The 17,751-nt window shown below is 46.9% G+C and overlaps 1 protein-coding gene across 1 annotated transcript in view; it reads left to right on the top strand.

The window, feature by feature from the left end:
• CACNA2D4 (calcium voltage-gated channel auxiliary subunit alpha2delta 4) overlaps positions 1-17,751 on the top strand; it is a 132,186-nt gene that overhangs the window by 60,964 nt on the left and 53,471 nt on the right. Inside the window, exon 27 of the mRNA XM_076341412.1 lies at positions 1,636-1,716. Coding sequence (XP_076197527.1) covers positions 1,636-1,716 — 81 coding nt within the window. The remainder of the gene's footprint in view (positions 1-1,635; positions 1,717-17,751) is intronic.

The following is a 17,751-nucleotide window of genomic DNA, read 5'->3' as shown; positions in this document are numbered from 1 at the left end:
TGCTTCTGAGCCACAGTGTTTCACTGTCAGAGCAGAGTCCAGGCCCCTCCTTGACATCCGATGAATCAGGGGTGCCCCACCTTTTGGCCAGAACAGACCACCCAGTTTCTTATGAAATTCTTGATGATTAGAGCTGAAGTCCCCCTTTCAGGCTTTCCACATGACTCAGTACGTGCCCACCCTGTGACAAGGGATTTTCATGGCAGATGTACTTCTCATCACGTAAGAGGGAAGAGCCCAAAGACCTCCCTGCTGGGGAGAAAACCAGCAGGAATGGCTGCAGGTCATCAGAATAATTTATCCAGGGCACCTCCTTCCAGTGTCCAAAAGTCCCAGAGAGAAGACAGCAGGGAAAGCTCTCCAAGTCAAGTAGAACTGTTCTTACAGCCTAGATCTCTCATGTGTTGGGTGTTGGGGTTTTTTTGGTTTGTCTTTTTTTTTTCCCCTAGGGTTGCTAAGTGTATTTTGCTTATTTGTCCCATCCTAGGGAGAGCAAGAAATTTGGGCTTCACCATAAAGGCAGAATTAGGCTCAAGGCATGTGAGCATAAGTTGGCTGGGTATTTGTTTCACAAGGGCTTTACTATTTCTGACATCCTTGAGCAAGTTAATCTGGCTTCAGTAAAAAAAAAAAAAAAAAAAGAGTGAGAGACTCCAGGCTAAACTGTGGTAGACACAGAATCGTACTCGGGACACACTGGGTTCCAACAAGAATGATGAAGGCAAGAATGGAAAATCTCTTGTCTGAGCAAGAGATTTCTGTACTACAGCACACAAGGAGGGAATCAGTTGCAGGCTAAATCGATCATGCTGACCTTCAAACTGTCCCCTGGCAGTTCCAAAAGAGGTGCCCCAGCTGAAGCTAATCTAATCGCTTTGAAAAAATACAGAAATGGAATCTGTCACATGGACAATTGCAGGCTGAAACAACTGCACTAACAAAGAGAGGGGAGGTGGGGTTCAGTTGCTTAAACCTATCCAGCCATGCTATTTTAAATGCCCTGTGGGAGCTAAGAGATCTGCACGGGGCTGGCAGATGTGACACAGGACCTACAGGATGCTTAAAGCAGCAGCTAAAGAATAATCAGGAGACCCTGGGGCATAACAGAGTTTAGGCAGCAAAGTCCCAGAAGACTTTGTTTCTAAAATGGAGCGCACCCTGGAAGTACCTGGAAGTGCTGTGTCTGTCTCTCCAGTTTGTAGTGCTGGCCTGGCTTGGGTAACAGAGCTAGGCATAAGCCTGGCCTTTGCTGTGCAAGAGTTGGTGTCAGAATTACCTGTCCTGCTTCTCTCCTGTCTACAGAGTTTAGCTGGTGCATGAAGCAGAGCAGCTTTCTGGCCTAAGAGAAGCTCTGAATGCCCAAAACTGGGGAGGCCAGTCCTTTACATTTTATGCTGAGGATGCTACTTTTATCATGGGACATTATCTAGAAGAAAAAAAAACATCTTCTCATAGCCCCTTAGGTTGCTTATGTGTCTTGAAAGTTGCAGTCCTCCAAACTCTTGGATGTTTCAGGGTTGAGGCATATGTACACACTGGCCTGGATGTGAAAATGTGTGAGCAAGCTGCTCCTGCTGCGTTTTACTCCTCTCTGGTGGTAAGCTAACCAAGCCCGCTGTATTTGTGTCTTGACAGAGGGAGGCGGCCTACCAAAAGTGGTGACAGTGAGCACGGCTGTGGCTGTTGCTGTGGATGGGAAGATGGGTATTGCTGCAGGTAGGACATTCTGGTTTCTCTTTTTATCTTGAATGAAATGGTTGCATCTTGTATTGAGAGTGGGAGCTGAGAGCTGTTAGCTTGTCATTCAAGGGAAATGACGGGAGCCACAATAGCTTGTGATGTTGAAAACTAGGCTAAACAGAGAATATTAGAACAGGTACTGAATGGCTGATAGGCTTTTGAAAGGGAAACTGGCTGTTTGAATGGAAGCTTCCCATCTTCGATGCTGGTGAATTTGTGGATCGAGACTATTTCCCTGGAGCATCAGTAGGTTGAGAAGTCGGTGCAGGTTTTGAACTCTTTGCAGGAGACTTTTTTTTTTTTTTGGAAGAACAGCATGTTTATGCATCTCCATCGTTATCTCAGCTGAAAAATAACTTCTGCTGGTGGAATGGGCTTGTTGCTAGATTTCCGACTCAGACATATAGATTGCCAAACTTATCTTTGTATCTGAGCTTTAAACCTCTTTTGGCAGACCTTCACTAGACTGCGTCTACTTTTGGAAAATTCGTAAAGCACGTTATTTCCAACAGAACCCCAAAGCTTTTGAAGCTTTACCATTTTCTGCAGCAATTGCTTCAGCCTTTATGGAAGTACAGTAAACTCAGAAGTGAAACAGAGCAGCCACTTAACGAAACAAAGCAACATTAATCAATAATGCTGGCATCATATCCAACTTAAATGCTCTGTGTAGGAGTATTGGGGTAAGAGAAGATGTAGCTCAGCAGAATTTGTTTAGACCTGGAAGCATTTGACTAAGGGAAGAGGTTGTCAGAACAGGTAATGGAGTAATTATCACCAGAAACATGCCGAGATGCAAAGCTGCTTGTGAAAGAATGATTAGTGTTAATGGAGTCTGGTATGGTGGAAGGAATGACTGAGTAGAATAGATACCAAACAACGACTTTGTTACAGGAGTATCCAGTAGAGAGAAGGCCATGTAGCAGATACCTTCAGATCGAGAGTCAGCCATTGCTTTTGCCTAGGCTGGGTAGGATACAATGAATGGTCTTCAATACTACTAGTCAGTAAAACTGTGGCAGTTTAACTTCATCTGATGAAGTGTTCCTCAATTTCCAGGCTTTCAGTAAGTTCCAGCTGAGAGTGGTACTCTTTAAGTATCACCTGGGCACTGAGAAAGTACTTATAAGCTGAAGGAGGGGTGCTATGAAATAGCACTTTTCACTAATATACCACCGTTTCAAGCCCAAAGCCAGAAAATTATTATGAAGTCTGTCCAGAGACCCCTGTGAAATAGAGATGGTTTCAGTTCAGTTCATGTTAAGTAGGTGCTTGAGTCATAGAAACTGCCCTCAAAACTGATACTAGCTGGCACTGTTATGAATATACCCAGCAGAGAATGAAATGGCATTGAAACTATACCAAGGGTCTCTGTGCAGCACTGGAGCATTTTTCGAAGCATGAATTTGGGAGGAGAAAAAACTCTTTTTTAAAAAAAAGTTTGTTTTTCTTGGTTCTTTTCCTTCCCTTTCTGACCTGTGAGTTAGAGCAAGAGGCACACAAGCAGTTCATCTGGCACTCAGCATAAATACAAGGAAGGAAACTTCTGGGTGTAAGAGCTGGAGCAAGAACAAGTGGCAGGAGGATCTGCCCCTGACGGAGCCATTTCTCTTCTGTCAGCAGCACTTTTCACAACCCCTGTGGAGATTTCCACCCCCTCAGTTATGCTGAATGCTGAATCCACTGTCTGTGTGGACATGCTGTGAAGGGGCAGGATCCTCCGCAGAGGGAAGAGGAGGGTGGAGAAAGCAGCAGAAGACAGGGAAAGAATTCATGTTAAAACAGTAACAATAAGGTAAAATTTCTGTCATTTGTGGAAATGATACGGAACAAAGCAGTTTCCTCACTGGTAACCACAGAATTTGAGACACAGAAATGAATTCTCAATTGCTTTCATTTCTTAAAGGTACCACAGTCCCTGTTGCTAGCAGGCACATTAGGTCACCTGACCACAAGCATCTTCTGCTTACTTCCACACATGGTACATTCAGTTGGGTGTTCTTTATTCCCTATTTCTTATGCGTTGAGGAAAACTACCCATATTTCATCCAAAGTATGGGCTGCAGGGCAGCACTGAGGGAAATAATTTCTCCCAAAGGGTCCAAAATCCTTCAGGCCCCCAGCTGTAGCCCCCATTGACTTCAGTGGGAGTGCAAGGGTTTGCTGATGTATGTCCCATCTGCTGGTTTGGACGTAGGTTTACAACACATTTTGGGGGTTTCGGGGAGCAAAAAGGCACTATATTACCATCTGCTTTGTTTCCAGTAGTGACTAGGTTCATCATATGAATCTTTCATAATACCAGTAGCGGTTAAAAAAAAAAGAAAAGAATTGTGGTCACACTACCTATTGCACTACTGTTTGATCTTGAGGATAGCAGCTTTGAGAGTAATGATGTAGGTCTCCCTTCATCTCCCCTCACACTAATATAATCATCCTGAGTGGCTAGGACCTGATTCTAGGGGACTTCACCCTACAGCAGAGGCTGCAGTGCAAATGATGCTGGGCAGTGCTGTAATACCATCCTGGGTACAGGAGAGACATGAAGGAAGAGGAGTGAGTGGAGACACAGCAAGAGGCAATCAGAGGAGAATGGGATGCACATTGTTGTTATTGCTATTCTGATGGCATCAGCCCTCAGTGGGCTTGATACCGTGTTCATTTAGAGTTAGGGTACTACCAGAAGTCGGTTTGGTACCCAGCATTGGTTCCCAGAAAGCCAAATATCTGGGTAGGCTTGTAGTTTGTGGGTAAATGCTGTTACAGTTCTGTAAAAGGGGAACAACAGAAGCTTTTTACGTGCCCCTATAAAAGTGCAAGTGGTATGAACTGGCCTGTCATTCTGCCACTGATTGTTACTGTCACTTGTTTGACTTGACGGTGCTTGGGGGGGGATTTGTAAGCGTTCTGAAATGTTCGCTATGCATGCAGTGAAAAATTAAGCTGTAGGATTTACAGCCACGCCTGTGGGGAGGGAGCACCCCCAGTGACCCCGTGGGGGGAGGACGCCAGTGACAGGGAGCGCTGGGCCCCTTTTCTTCTGGCAGCTGAATGGCAGTCTCCAGCCAAGGCAGAGAAAGGCAAACTGGTAAAACCATGTCCAGGAAGACGACACAGGCCTGGACGCTGTCAAGGCATGAGGGAACAGTCAGTTGGGATTAGAGAGCAGCCAGGCTGGAGGGCTGAGGGCAGAGGTGGAGGGGGAATACAAGGGCCTCCTTCCTCCTGTTTCAGTCTGGCTTGGCTCAGTAGGGAATCCCAGAACAGGTTTAGGGGGGAGACCAAGATGCTCCTCTCACTGTTAGAGGGGCTAGTCCACACAAGAACAGGTGGGGAGGTGGCCAAATTCAGGAGGAAAAAGCGGTGTCCTCTGCCCTCCCCTCCCCTCCCCGCTTTTCATCCATTCCTCTCTTTCCCCTGTGGGCCAAGCCCCTCCTGTACCTGGGGCTCGAGGGGGACACGCAAAGGGTTCAAGGTACCTGCAGGTCTCTCGGAGGACGTGGTGGAGCCAAGGCAGGGTCCACCTGTGTGAGCTGAGTTGGTGTGGTCTCTTTGGTGGGAAGCCACACAGGCAAACCTACCCCTGGCTTGGCTACAGCTGTTTCTTTGAATTAATAATATCTACCTGCTATATTGTGCTTTGGCACTTCAGAACACTATGCAAACATTAAGTAATGCCTGGATGATTAATTATAATTAATTAGAAGGCAGCTATTCTCCTGGGATGTCAGTCCAGTACCTTTCACGCACACTAACTTTGTTGGAAATGAAAAATAAGGAATTGTGATGGCACTCTCCCCAAGCCAAGTCCTGCCCCAGATAGCACTGTCATCTGCTCCCTCCCGTGAGTCAGTAGCCTGAGGCTTTCTGGTCCTCAGGGGGTGCGCGGCAGAAATCACATGTAGTTGCTGACAGAAGCTTTTAGTGATTTAAAGCCCCAGTGAAACTGCTGGAATCTGCACAGGAGTTTAAGCTGTCACTTTGGGCTGTGTATGACATCTCTTTCATTGCCTGACCTCACTGTTTGACTTACGTGGCTGTCAGCTGGCTGCCAGTCCCAACAGGGGCAAGTAGGGGCTTCTTTCCATTAGGTTCCTTGCCATGGTTGTCGTGTCTCAGGGATGGGAAACAGCCGATACCAGCAAACCACGGCATATGCCCAGGCTCCGTGGTGCGTGATTAAAAAAATCCAAATGGGCACTTGGGAGATGCAGGTTTATTTTGTACGATACCTCTTTCCTCTTGTTTATATTGAAAGCTACTGTTAGTTCTTATCTGCAGTGACTGGACCACAGTGAAGTCGTTATCCCATGACACCAACAGTATATACAGATGTATTTGGGGAGAGTCCTAGGCAAGTTCAAAGGGTGAGAGAAGCGAAATATTGTCTCTATTTTACAGAGAGGGTTTTGGGACACTGAGTTATTAAGGCCAGTATTTTCAGAAGAGCTCTGTACTTGCAGCAGGAGCAGATTTTCAAAAAAGCTTAGATTTTTTTTCCAAAAAGCTTAGATTTTTTTTCCAAAAGTATTTGAAATCAATCAGTCTGAAAAATAGATAATGGGAAATAATTTTGCCATTACACCGCTGGTTAAAATCCAGCCTCTATCAGTCTGATGGAAGCTCTTCATTTGAAAAGCTATTACTGGCCAGCTTGACGTCTCTCCGTCCTCTTCCTTGGTCCCCTTGGCTACCTGCTGTCTGTTACCAGCGAGCAGGGAGAGGAGGTGCAGGTGGCTTTTTCAGCAGTTCTGTTGCTGTGGCATCTTTTCAAACTAATCTACACACAATTCTGTGTTCCTGCAGTTTTGTTGCTTGGGTGGATAAAACATTTCAACCTTCTCTCTAGAAAGTGACGGTTGTACCTGTAGAAGCTGCTAAAATGCATGGAAATAAGCTACAATAGCATAAGCACCTTTTACATTGGAATAGCTGCATCCAAGCTGGAGAATTAAAATTATTTCACTAGGCTGGCTCGGAAACCAGCATAACATTACCAATACAAAACCTGAGAGCAGCTGATGTCTTGAATGTGTGCTGCAGTATTCGGAAGGAATGCTGTCCCTCTTTTAATGCTGGAGGTTGTGCCAACATTGTCCCAGCGCAGGGACTTCTGTGAGCTCCCGAGGCATCACCTGGGTGCCTCTATGGAAATCACGGTCTCCTCTGCATCCAGTGGTAGCACGGATAGAAAGAAGGAAGACTCAACTTGTTTTCAGCCCATCATCTGCTACGTCTGGTTTCTGCCTGATGCCGTTCCCTCCTGGCAATCCCCAAAGCCCAAGCAGTTTCTCAGGCATCGCTTTGATCTGACAAAATGAGAGACATCTGAAGGGGCTGTGCCTTGGAGCTCAGTCATAGAAAGTGTTAGGGGCACTCGGCAAGGCAGAAATGCTGATGATTTTAGTACTAACAGCAGCCGTGCCTTCTCCACCTCTCAGGACATCTGTCTGGAGGCCATTATCAGTCAGTACAGATTTGGCTGGCCTAAGGGTTGAGCCAATGCTCCCCAGGCCAGGGTATCAACATTACACGGTGCTGTTGGTGTGCCAAAACCAGTGTCTCCTGCATCCTTCATCCACCCATCTGCCTGCCTGCCTGCCATCCATTGCATTCTACTTTACATACGGGGCCTTGGGGAAGAGACCTGTAAGCGTAAAGGCTGCTTTTTGGGGTGTTTCTGGGGCAGACACAAGCTATTCTATGAGCCAGACAAAAGTGAGGTTGTTGCTTTATTTTACACTGGCTCTGATCTACAAATTCAGCCTTTTGCCAAGGTTTGGTGTCAGTGCTGGGGCCACATGGTTCCCTGTTCAGAGCTGGTTATCCTCCAGCCAGGTCAGTGAACAGGCAGAAAGAGCAAGCATCTGCCTGCAAAACTCCATATAGATGTCTCCATACATAGACAGTAATTGGTGGCAAGGGGGTCAAATACATTTATTTTATCCTCAGAAGAATGCTAAAAATAGGTATGTGAGTCATCTTCGGTAGCATTCTGCACACCCTGGCTGGACATCAGCAATTTCCTTTTCTTCCATGGTGTATCTGCTTGTCTGCGTAGGCTGTAAGATCTTCAGCATGGGGATCATGCCTCCTCCCTGTGTGTGTGGACATTGCCTATTGCCTTGGGGATGAGCCCTTGGTTGGGGGAAGAGCAAAGACAATAGCCAATTCTGTAGAATCAATATTTCCTTGTAGTCTCAGCTGAGTGCCAGAGTTTGCACACTGCACCACTTACCAGGAAAAAAGCATGAAGTGAATCAGCCCTCCTTTCCTCAGCCTCAGCGGGCAGCGCTTTGCCCAGCACAGAGCGAATTCCCCCACTGTGGGTGGGTGCCTGTGCCCCGACCCTGCCCTCACCAGCTGTTTCAGGGTATTTTCTCAATGGGACACCATAACAACTTGTGAGCAATGGGATTCTTCTGTGGGGTCTGGTCAGGCGTTTCTCTGGGACATCCCCAGTCCCGGAGCCTGTTCCAGGCTGGGGCTCCAGCCCAGGAGCCCGTTCTTGCCTGTGCGCAGCAGAAATCTTCTAGCCTAAGGTTATCCATCACTGCTGCCTCTATAGCTCTGATTGCCATGGTTGTCACGCTTGAAGGGAAAAGGTCCCTTGACACTGGCTCAGGAGAGGCTTGCATATAGTTGGATTTTTTAGATTGGCACCCGGCGCCTTTGTCGTGTTCCCTTTGCTTGCAAATTATTTTATATCATTTTAATTCTGAGCCGAATTAGAGCAGTGCGCGGGTTGTCATGGCAACCATTTCCTTGTGCCTTTTGGTCTGACTCATTGCAGACAATTACTCTCGCGCTCCAGGATTCACAGATGTGATAGGAGAAGAATCATGTGCTGGGCTTTCAACTTTTTTTTGCTTTTAATTTCCTTCCCAGCCTCTCTTGCATTAACTCCTACCTAGTCAGTATCAGCAGGGACCTGTATCTCTGCCCGGGGCCACATGGGCCTGTGGGAGCACATTGCATGTGGAGTATGTGTAGATGCACAATGTGTGAGGGGATTTGTGCATACGTGTGTGTATTTGCATACACAAACAGTTTCTCTGCAGTGCGTTGTGTGGCTGTGATACCTGTCTGCATGTGTAACTAGGGGTGGGCACAGATACATATAGTCACGGAGCAATTTGCACTGATTCCTGTCTGTGGTGGGGCTACATACTTACATGTGTTTTCTGTGTGTGCACGCAGGTATGTACATGAGTAATCCCTGTGGACGTGGAATTGTACCCAGTGTGTAGAGTCTGTCAATATGCACTGAGTATTCAGGGGGACTGACAAAGTGTGAGGGTCACGAGTGGGCCAGGACCTTCCATTCGGAGCTGTGTGAAGATCCACAGACTGCCAAGCAAGTGCCATTAACACCTCTGACCAAGTAGGGTGCAAACCTAAATCTCTGTGTGAATGCAAGGCCAGTGCATTACCTTGCTCACACCTGTCCCCCTCCCACAACAGCCCGTGTCTATGCATCTAAAGTACATGGAGTAAAGCAGTGTTGTCCATGCAAGGACCATAGCCTTAGCACAGGTATAATTGATGTCATGAGCTGTATTAGGACCTGTAGTTCAGCAGAGGAGCAAAGTCATGTGAAAAAATGCTGAAAGGGATCACAGAAGCAGTCTGTAGATGTAGGGATGAAGGTGGTAAATATTACAGCAGGGGAGACTATAGGAAATGTCTTGTAAGATGGTTTGGCTTAAATTCAGCCAAGGCACAAGCAGACGAATTTTGCAGGGTGAGAGCCACAGAAACTTAGCAGTTTGGAGGACATCTCCAGTCTATGCCTAAGATACATTCCTTTTACCATCAAAGTCAGCCTGTTTCCTTCCTGAGTTCCCCTTTTCCTGCCCTACCTATCCACCTAAGGCACAAATCTCCCCATCATAAGGCTATGTAATGGGACTCCTACTGCCAGCTCTTTCCACTCACAAGACCTTTTCCTTCTCTTCCTTTCCCTCACTGGGATACAGAAGCCCCACTCATAGCACCATTGGATAATTCTGACTGGAAGGCACCTCAGGAGGTCTCTAGTCGCCCTTCTGATCAAAGCAGGGTCAACTATGAGGCCAGACCAGTTTGCTTAGAGCTTTATCACATTAATAGTCCCAGAAATATTTCTTGTTCCTCCCTAATGCTCTTACACTGCGCTGCCACTGTCTGTTCCGTGCAGAGGCTGTACTGGTAGCCATTCTCTCTTTCTCTCCCTATCCTTGCACTGTATGAGGACTATCAGCAAATCTTCATGGCTCAGCAGGGACTGTGGAGGTGCTGAACGCAGGGTGGTTTGCAGTGGGTATGGGCCCAATGTTGGATGGTGAGGCACGGAGGGTGTGGGAGGAAAGGAGAGAGTGGAAGGTAGTCGTCCTGCTTCTGCCTGCGGGGGAGCTTGGCTGGGAGCCCTTGCCTGGAAGCCCTTGCCTGGAAGCCCTGGGAAGTGCCAGGCTTTCCCAAGGCAGTAGGGAGGCAGGGGGGAGATGTTGTGTGTGCAAGAGACAGGCAGGTGTGGACCACACTGCTGCCCGGGCCGTGTGGAGGGGTGGTCTGCTGCTGGCTCTTGGCACTGTTTTCACAGGCAGCAGTGCAAAGTCTGGCATGTGGGGAGGGAGCAGTTCAGCTTTCGGGGACAGTGTGGAGCCCACATTTCTGGGAGAAGTCAGTAAATGGCAATGCCTTATTCTGTTGCCCTCCATCTGTCTGCAACCACAGGCAACTGCTTAGGCTGCTTAAGCTGACTCTGCAGAGAGCCTACGTGGAATGGGAAAAGAACAGACAGCAAAGAAAGCTGTGTCTTAGAGGTCAGAAAATGTAGGGATGAAGTGAGGATTGCTTACAAATCAAGCTGAGTTAGACCTTGCAAAGGAGATTAAAACAAACGGCAAAAGATTCTTCAGCTATTTGAAAAAAAAAGAGAGTAAGAAGTGGGGCCACTTCTGGGCAGTAAGAGTGAAGTCAAGATCAAGGAGACTGTAGTCTGAGCCAAAATCAAAGAGGACTCTGCGCCCAAGTTATTGACAAGGACAGCAATGTCGTCCTTGGGGAAAGAAACAAGCTGACTACTGGGAATAAGCAGCTCAAGCTGCTTAGTGCACTCGTGGTGCTGGGCCTGGGTGCTCTGGCCCCAGGAGAGCTGGCACGTGGAAACACAGGCTTATAGCAAGGATTTTTTTTCAACTCTACCCACAATGGTGACTCCATGCAGGCTGGAAAAGTGAAAATTCATCAGTTAGGGTTAAGGAAGGGGGAGGAATGTTTGTCAGTCTCAGACCTGTAAGTGTGACCTCTGTAATGTTTGTAGCACTTTAGAGGAGATCTTGAAGGAAAGTATAATTATTATAAAGCAGTTAGGGGAAAAGGGAGTCAGGCAATATGAGTTTATCAATGCTAGATCATACCAGACTTACCCAATAGCTTCCTTTCAGATTATTGTTTTCTTGGAAGGAAAAGAAATTTCAAAGGTCTCATGTCTGCATTTCAGTAAAGCAGTTGCCACATAAGAAACAAGAGGTTGAATTGGAGCAGATCGGGAAAGGTAGAGGAGTTGTAAGGGGCAGGGAGGTAGAAGTCAGTCTGGGATAATGGCAGCAGCAAGATCACCTATCAAAGTCTAGTAAAAGGTTACTTGTAGCACTCCCCCATGGTCAGCCATGGGATTAGTCTTTGTTAACATTAACCTGAGACCCTGATACAGATAGCAATAGGCAGTGAGGAAGCATCCTGATGATTCAACACTAGAAGGCATTGCTAGTACAGGGAAGGACCAGGATATCGTAAAGAAAGCCTTATTTGACCTTGGCAGGAGTACCAGAAACAGAATGAATTTCAGTAGTACGACAGACAAGGTCATATGCTTGAGAACTAATATTAGAAATCTTCTGTAAGCTGGGAACTCTGTGAGATCTGGAGGAGAGCACAGCAAGCAGGACTAGAGGCAGCCCTTGTCTGCTGGGAACTGTTGGGCCCGTTTTGCCAAGTCTCAGTGAGGGTTCTCTGTGTAGGTTGTATTGCCCCCTGATGCCCACATAAAATTCAGGGAACCTTCGTCTGCCAAGTTCAGTCCTGAGATCCTTGCCGAAAGGCAGCTGGGTAGACTCAGCAGTTCCCAACAGCTCTGGTCATGTAAACCAGGGGTCGCGAGTTCTCTTGCCAATGTGACGCCCATCTACAAGAAGGGCCGGAAGGAGGATCCGGGGAACTACAGGCCTGTCAGCCTGACCTCGGTGCCGGGGAAGATTATGGAGCGGTTCATCTTGAGGGCGCTCGCAAGGCATGAGCGGGACAACCAGGGGATCAGTCCCAGCCAGCACGGATTCATGAAGGGCAGGTCCTGCTTGACCAACCTGATCTCCTTCTATGACCAGGTGACCCGCCTAGTGGATGAGGGAAAGGCTGTGGATGTGGTCTACCTGGACTTCAGCAAGGCCTTTGACACCGTCTCCCACAGCATTCTCCTAGAGAAGCTGGCGGCTCATGGCTTAGACAGGTGTACTCTTTGCTGGGTAAAAAACTGGCTGGACGGCCGGGCCCAGAGAGTTGTGGTGAATGGAGTTAAATCCAGTTGGCGGCCAGTCACGAGCGGTGTTCCCCAGGGCTCAGTACTGGGGTCAGTTCTGTTTAATATCTTTATCAATGATCTGGATGAGGGGATCGAGTGCACCCTCAGTAAGTTTGCAGACGACACCAAGCTGGGTGGGAGTGTTGATCTGCTCGAGGGTAGGAAGGCTCTGCAGAGGGACCTGGACAGGCTGGATCAATGGGCCCAGGCCAACTGTATGAGGTTCAACAAGGCCAAGTGCTGGGTCCTGCACTTCGGCCACAACAACCCCATGCAGCGTTACAGGCTTGGGGAAGAGTGGCTGGAAAGCTGCCCAGCAGAGAAGGACCTGGGGGTGTTGGTCGACAGCCGGCTGAATATGAGCCGGCAGTGTGCCCAGGTGGCCAAGAAGGCCAATGGCATCCTGGCCTGTATCAGAAATAGTGTGGCCAGCAGGAGTAGGGAAGTGATCGTGCCCCTGTACTCGGCCCTGGTGAGGCCGCACCTCGAATCCTGTGTTCAGTTTTGGGCCCCTCACTACAAGAAGGACATCGAGGTGCTGGAGCGTGTCCAGAGAAGGGCAACGAGACTGGTGAGGGGTCTGGAGAACAAGTCTTATGAGGAGCGGCTGAGGGAACTGGGGTTGTTTAGCCTGCAGAAAAGGAGGCTGAGGGGAGACCTCATCGCTCTCTACAACTACCTGAAAGGAGGTTGTAGCGAGGTGGGGGTCGGTCTCTTCTCCCAAGTAACAAGCGATAGGACGAGAGGAAATGGCCTCAAGTTGCGGCAGGGGAGGTTTAGATTGGATGTAAGGAAAAATTTCTTTACTGAAAGAGTGGTGAAACATTGGACCAGGCTGCCCCGGGAAGTGGTGGAGTCCCCATCCCTGGAGGTATTTAAAAGACGAGTAGATGAGGCGCTTAGGGACATGGTTTAGTGGGCATGGTGGTGTTGGGTTGACGGTTGGACTCGATGATCTTAGAGGTCTTTTCCAACCTCAATGATTCTATGTCTCAGCCACATCCTGCTGTGCTCCACCCTGTTCTTCACTAGCCTTTGGCTCTCAAACGTGCGTGTTCTTAGGATCTATCTACCAAATTAAGGAATTTTTTTTTTAAACTCGTCAGGACGGAGTTGGTAAACATATCCTGAGAAAGCTGAGGGGAAAAATGCTGAGAACTTCTATATTACGTGATAGTAGGATGATGGCAAGTGGTGGTGCGATGCAGTTGTGGATGAAGCAAACATTGTCCTAGAACGTAACTGGAGAGGTGTTCCCAGTGGGGATGGGGATGTGTTAGTGCTCCTGCGCAAAGCTGTCTGAGACCTCTTCTTCTAGTTTGTGTTACAGTTTTGGTCAGAGGAATACAGGCTGAGACAGGTACAGACAGGACGGAAAGTTGATGAGAGGAAAGGGAAGCCTGTCTCCGTGAGAGGAGCCCGGGAGAACCCAGCTTGTTTAACCACGTGGAAGCAAGTCTTCAGTGAATAGGATTGTTGTAATAAATACATCTTGGAGGAAACATTTAAACTAAAGGACATGGCTTGTATGAAGCCAGTGTAGTGTATATATAGGCCATGAAAATAGGGTGCAAAACTAGAAGAGGGTTTCTAGCCATTAGGGTAATGCAGCTTTAGCCGGAATCTGAGGTAAAAAGGCAAATGGGTTTAAGCTGGAGCTTGAAAAGTCTGTAAGAAGGTGGTGATGCCTTGAATAGAAAGAGATGAGACTCTGCTAGCCTGCAGTCCCTGCTCCATCACGAGGGCACCGCTGAAGTCCCTTGTCTCATCATGCCGCAGTACACCTACCAGCAAGCAAGCGAGCCATGGGGCAGTCACTCAGGGCACTCCCCCTTCACCTCTGCACTCCCTTTGGATACAAGGCTGGGTCCTTTTACCATATAACTCACACACTCCATGATTTTAGTCGTGACTGAATAAAAATATGCTTGTTAATGCAGCTGAAAGCCCCAGCACAGCACCTGGAAGGCCAAAAGTTAGGGCTGACCTAAACTGCGCTCTCAGCTTCTGGCAGCGTGATGGCTTCTCTTGATTGATTTGGGTTTTGCAAAGTAAAGAAGAGTGAACAGAGAAGCCCCTGCTTATGATAACAAGCCTTTAAAAAGCAGATGGGGATGTGGGGGCTGGCATGTTTTGTGGCAGCTGAGAAGTGACAGTTGAGGAGATCAGAGAAGGGAGAATCTGAAAAGCAGCTGGTCAGAGGCAGTTGCTGAAAAGGGGATGATCAGTCACAAGAGGATGAAAATAAGGGGGAGAGAGAAAGGATAACTGGGGAATCAAAGACATTTAGGTCCCATGGGAGAGATGTGAAAGGTAACCGTATGAGACCATGAGTGGATGAGAAAGTGGAGACTGCTGGAAGGGGACCATCAGTTTAAGTAAAGGGCTAGATTTTTCTCTTGCCAAGAATTGCATAAATCTGGAGACTCCTGTTTAAAATCAGTTAATTTATACTACTATAAAGGTAGTTATGAGTGAGGTCAGAACCAGTTTCCCATAATCTGACTCCCACAAAATGCCTTGTTAGGGGTTTGCCCTAGCATTTCCATATGCCTCCACCTTTAAAGTAGGAACAATGTTCACACAGCCTAGCGAATGTGCTGTGAGACATTGGTGGGGAAGAGTAGGGAAAGGTGATATTCACTATTGTATGGCAATAGTCAGGTAGTATCTACAATACAGAGCACAGATTTTGATGCATGAGGAGCATACGTCTGAAAGGAGGAGGAAAAATTGGAAAGAGTGCAACAAAAGGCTTACAGTGTTGTTCCAAGAGGTGAGGAAATGCTTTACAGTGAAAGACTTAATGAACTCAATCTGCTTATCTCACCAAAAAGAAGACTGAGAGATTATTTGATTAAAGTACCTTTACAGGGAGATGCTGGTTACTGAACGTTTGTTTTTTTAATCTAGGGGAGAGAAGCATAACAAAAACCTGTGACAGGAAACCAAACAGATTCAAATGAGGTATTAAGCATGAATCCAGCAGTGAGCATGAATAGTTATTGTAGTAAGGTACCAAGGGAAAAGGGGTTTTTTATCTCTTGAATGTTTTTTAAATCAAAGGTAGATGCCTTTCTGGAAGATTCACCTTAGTTGCATGTAAACACTCACTGTTGGACTTTCTACAGGATAACTTCTCTGTTTTCTGTTTCATAAGCTAAACAGATTGAGCTCTTTAAGCCTTTCACAGCAAGGCATTTTCTGCCACCCTCAAATAATGTTTGTGGTTCTTTTCCACACACTTTCCGAGTAGCGTGCGATATGCAGAAGGTCAGACTGGATGATCTAAAGTCCCTTCTGGCCTTTATACTCTCTGAATCTCTGCCTCTGTGAATTCATTAATGTTTGCAAGCTCCCAGAGAGCTGCCAAAGGCAAGCACTATAGAAATGCAAAGCATTGTTGTTACTCTGGATATATCCCTTGAGCTTTATGCAGACCTGGTTGAATATCTCGGTGTATCGTCTGTGCATATTTCCTCAAATGAAATACCTGCATTAGTCGCTCATTCGGTGCCCTTTACGAGTTGATTTTCTGCAGCTGTTCTAACAAACAAGTTTATTCCCAAGTTAGGACACAGAAAAAGCAAATGTGAAGGGCCAAATCTTAACTTGGAGCCCCGAGCAAAGAGCGGCACGTTGTTGTCCTGGCCCAGAAGCTCCACGCAAGGCAGAGTTATTCTTAGCATCACGCTTTGCTTTCTCTTTGGCTCCAGGTGCCCTGCACATGGCCTCTGCCTGGCTGCAGCACAGTGCCACTGTGGGATGGAGAGGTCTAGCCCCTGTTGGTTGCTTCTTCCCCGCCCTCTAAAGGGAGAAAAGCTGTGAGGATGCTGTCTTGTCCCCAGATTTCCAGGGCTGCTACTCATGTGGAGAGCTCCCCAAAATGACACGGGAAATCTTTATTTACTTGCACTCCATTCTGTAACCGTACTCATCAGGGAATGCTTATTCTTTTGTCTGTATTGCATAGTATTCTCGGAGGGAAGGCTTTTTGGAACTCAGAAATCCCATGCTAGGACTTGCACTTATCTAATCAGAGGATAGAAGCTAACCCTCTGACCTGTGCTTCCAATCAGTGCTAGCAAATGCTGTTCAAGCCGGCACAGCAAGCTGCTGATGAACAAGATACTGAGGAGGAATTCTATTTTATATATTTTACATGTATTATATATACATATATGTAATTACATGTTTACATGGTGTTATATGTGTGCGTGAGTGGATACGTACGCAGGGCAAATACATTTGCCAAATGAAAGATAATCAAATTGCAGAAAATCACAGCCTGCTCCCAGATAATTCATGAACTGAAAAAGCCTAGAGTCATCAGATGAGTGTGTTGGCTTTGCTTTTTTTCCGATCTACATTTCTGGTATTATATGAACTGCTTAGTAGTATCTGTGTGCGCTCCTCTACCTACATGGCAAAATTAGATTAAACTATGTGTCATAGACACCATACTGTTAAACTATAATGGTGATTCTCTTGTGGCACATACCTTTTCAGCAGAACAGATGCCTCAGCTGTTATCGGATTAAGAGTATCTGGGTTCTGCTCCTAGTTTCTCTCTGAAGATCAGACTGAGTATAACAGGGTGGCCGAGTACAACAGCGTGAGTACGGTGGCACAAGGGTTTGCTTGTGGCGAGGTTTAACATCTTTTGTGGTTCCACACGCATCAGGATGAGCTTTTTCTCACAGGAAGAGTATGGGATGAATTAGCACTGGCAGTGGAGAAGTGGGGAATTTAAACTTCTTAGCTGTGTGTGATAGACCTAGCCAGTGAACAGCTGGTGGAGAGACTCTTTTAGCTCTAGGGGTGACAGCTTGTGTACTTGGGGGTGCAATAGGATTAGATAGAAATTTCCATTCATTTCAAAATAACCTTGTTCAGGTGGGTCAGGGATCTGGAGATGTAGGAACCCATAGCTCACTATTTGTTACTGTAAGTTTTATTGAACATTATGCTCTAATTAAAAAAAAAAAAAAAAAAAGCTTTTGGAATCAAATTTGACCTGAATATAACTCCATTGGCTTTTGCGTTCTTACACTGGGGATTAATTTGGCCCTTTCGACTTTTATGTAATGAGCTGATTGCCACAGTATCTTATCCTTGTTACACAATCGCCCTTGTCTGGCTGTGTCCCTGGAGCACTCTGTGTGTGTGTGTGTGTTTCTAGATCTAGGGTCTTACCTTGACTGACTGTGTATTTGGTCCTACAGCCTCACCCCAACTACAGGCACATGCTTGCCTAGGACTTACACTGATGTAGTGTATGTGTGTGTATATATATGTGCATGTTCATTCCAAGTTCAACCACTATGTACAAGGATACACGTATGTGGGAATGCAGGGGCTTTTTCGTTTGGCTGGCTGTATCCCTGCAGTGTTTGCTTTTGCAGGGGGTAGGGGAGAGAGGGAAGATTACTATCAGAGATCTCATTTAA

The sequence above is a fragment of the Aptenodytes patagonicus genome, chromosome 1 (assembly GCF_965638725.1).
Source record: "Aptenodytes patagonicus chromosome 1, bAptPat1.pri.cur, whole genome shotgun sequence".
NCBI classification, from domain to species: Eukaryota; Metazoa; Chordata; class Aves; order Sphenisciformes; family Spheniscidae; genus Aptenodytes; species Aptenodytes patagonicus.
Note: the sequence above shows the minus strand (reverse complement) of the source record. Positions and strands in the feature narration are given on the sequence as shown.